This window comes from Sinocyclocheilus grahami, unplaced genomic scaffold, assembly GCF_001515645.1.
Source record: "Sinocyclocheilus grahami isolate Dianchi unplaced genomic scaffold, SAMN03320097.WGS_v1.1 scaffold1423.1, whole genome shotgun sequence".
NCBI classification, from domain to species: Eukaryota; Metazoa; Chordata; class Actinopteri; order Cypriniformes; family Cyprinidae; genus Sinocyclocheilus; species Sinocyclocheilus grahami.
The window spans coordinates 208,358-210,028 of NW_015506602.1; the positions used below are offsets into that span (position 1 = coordinate 208,358).

The 1,671-nt window shown below is 36.9% G+C and overlaps 1 protein-coding gene across 1 annotated transcript in view; it reads right to left on the reverse strand.

Moving 5' to 3' along the window:
• LOC107570168 (sine oculis-binding protein homolog) overlaps nucleotides 1–804 on the reverse strand; it is a 12,094-nt gene extending 11,290 nt beyond the window's left edge. The window contains exon 1 of the mRNA XM_016256369.1: nucleotides 622–804. Within this exon, the coding sequence (XP_016111855.1) occupies nucleotides 622–714 (93 nt within the window). The 5' untranslated portion in view covers nucleotides 715–804. The remainder of the gene's footprint in view (nucleotides 1–621) is intronic.
• Between the last annotated feature and the right edge of the window lie 867 nt (nucleotides 805–1,671).

Genomic DNA, 1,671 nt, shown 5'->3' on the forward strand with positions numbered 1-1,671 from the left:
TCATATTTTTATTAAATATATTGAATTTTTCTTATTTTTAAATTCAATATTTTTATTAAATATGTACTTTTTAATAGTTTATATTAAATATTTATTTTTCAAATAAATAAAATATAAATTTTTCCTGTGTTTATGAAATTGCTGTTTTATATTAAATAGTTTATTTTTTAAATATTTTTTTATATTTTATATTAAATATATTATTTTTAACGTATATATGATTTCTATATCATATATTTTTTATTAAATACCTTATTTTTATATTAAATATTAACAAATTACACCATGTACACAGCATTTCTTATGAAATATGTTTTAATGTTTGTAAAAATATTACATATTTTTTATATTAAATATATTTTACTTGTCATATTTTATATAAAATATTTTATGACATTTCAAATAGTTTACAGTACTTTTTTTTATATTTATAACACAAAAATAACACGTTTTTTAAAAACGAATTATGATACATAACAGAACATGTATCCAGTGTGGGCAGCATATGAGGACGCTAGTTACCCTGCGTTCCCATCAGGCTTCTCGACTAATAACTGAAGCAGCGAGTAGTTGTAAAGCAGCAGCAGCAGCAGCAGCAGCAGCAGCAGCTCTCTCCCTCACCTTCATCTCCTGGCGCACGTCTCTCCGCACGGGGTGAGCAGGCTTTCGGCTGCGCTTGTTCTCCGCCGGACGCCCCGTCTCCATCTCGAGCATGACTCGCGGAGCGGCGCTGTCACGCGAATCTGACGCGGCGCGGGACAATGAGAGGAGCGCAGGAGATCAGGGAGGAGGTGACACCCGACACCCGCCTCCTCCTCTTCCTCCTCCTCCTCCTCCTCCTCCGGCTCCGGCAGGAATGCGAGGCTGGAGCCCGGCGGAGAGATAGCGTCCCTCAGACTGCCGCAGCATGTGTTATAAACACAAGTGAACAGCACTTCTGATTAAGATGAAGACGTCCAATACACCAGTCTTCTAGAAACTCTGCTTTATTCTACAGAGAGGCTACCCGAGGCGGGTCACGCAATGTGGTTACTACAAACTAAATATTTATTTATGCATTATTAAAACAAAACAGCTTTAGTGTAAAGTTTTTCCAGAAACAGCTGGTAGTAAAATCATGCTACTGTAATATATACTGTAATATATACTGAAATATATACTGAAATGAGTAGTAATCTAAAGAACACCATGGAACTTCCATTAACATCTATTCATTTTGGTTACATCATTACTATTAATAATATTATCATTTTTTTCATTTGATGATATTATATTAATAATAATATTCCCATAATAATAATAATAATAATATTTTTTTAATTTCAGGTGTGGTTTATAAAACGTCGTTACAGTTAAAAGCTGTAAAAAAAGCAAAACCCATTTGTGTTTGCTGGGCACTTTTCATCTGCAGTGCTCTAGCACGGTTTCACTATTGTCCAAAAGCATGGTTGTTATGTGAGTAGCAAGTAAAATCTCTCTCTCGAACACACAGGGACCCAGTGCTCAGTGTTTCGAAGAATAAGCGCGCTGGTGTAAGCGGAGAGCCCCGGTTCAGGGCCCCGGATCAGGTTTGGTGGCCTGCGGGTGTCATCTGATCCTCGCTGGCCTGCAGTCTGCTCTCTCTCTCCCTCTCTCTCTCTCTCTCTCTCCCTCTCTCTCTCTCTCTCTCTC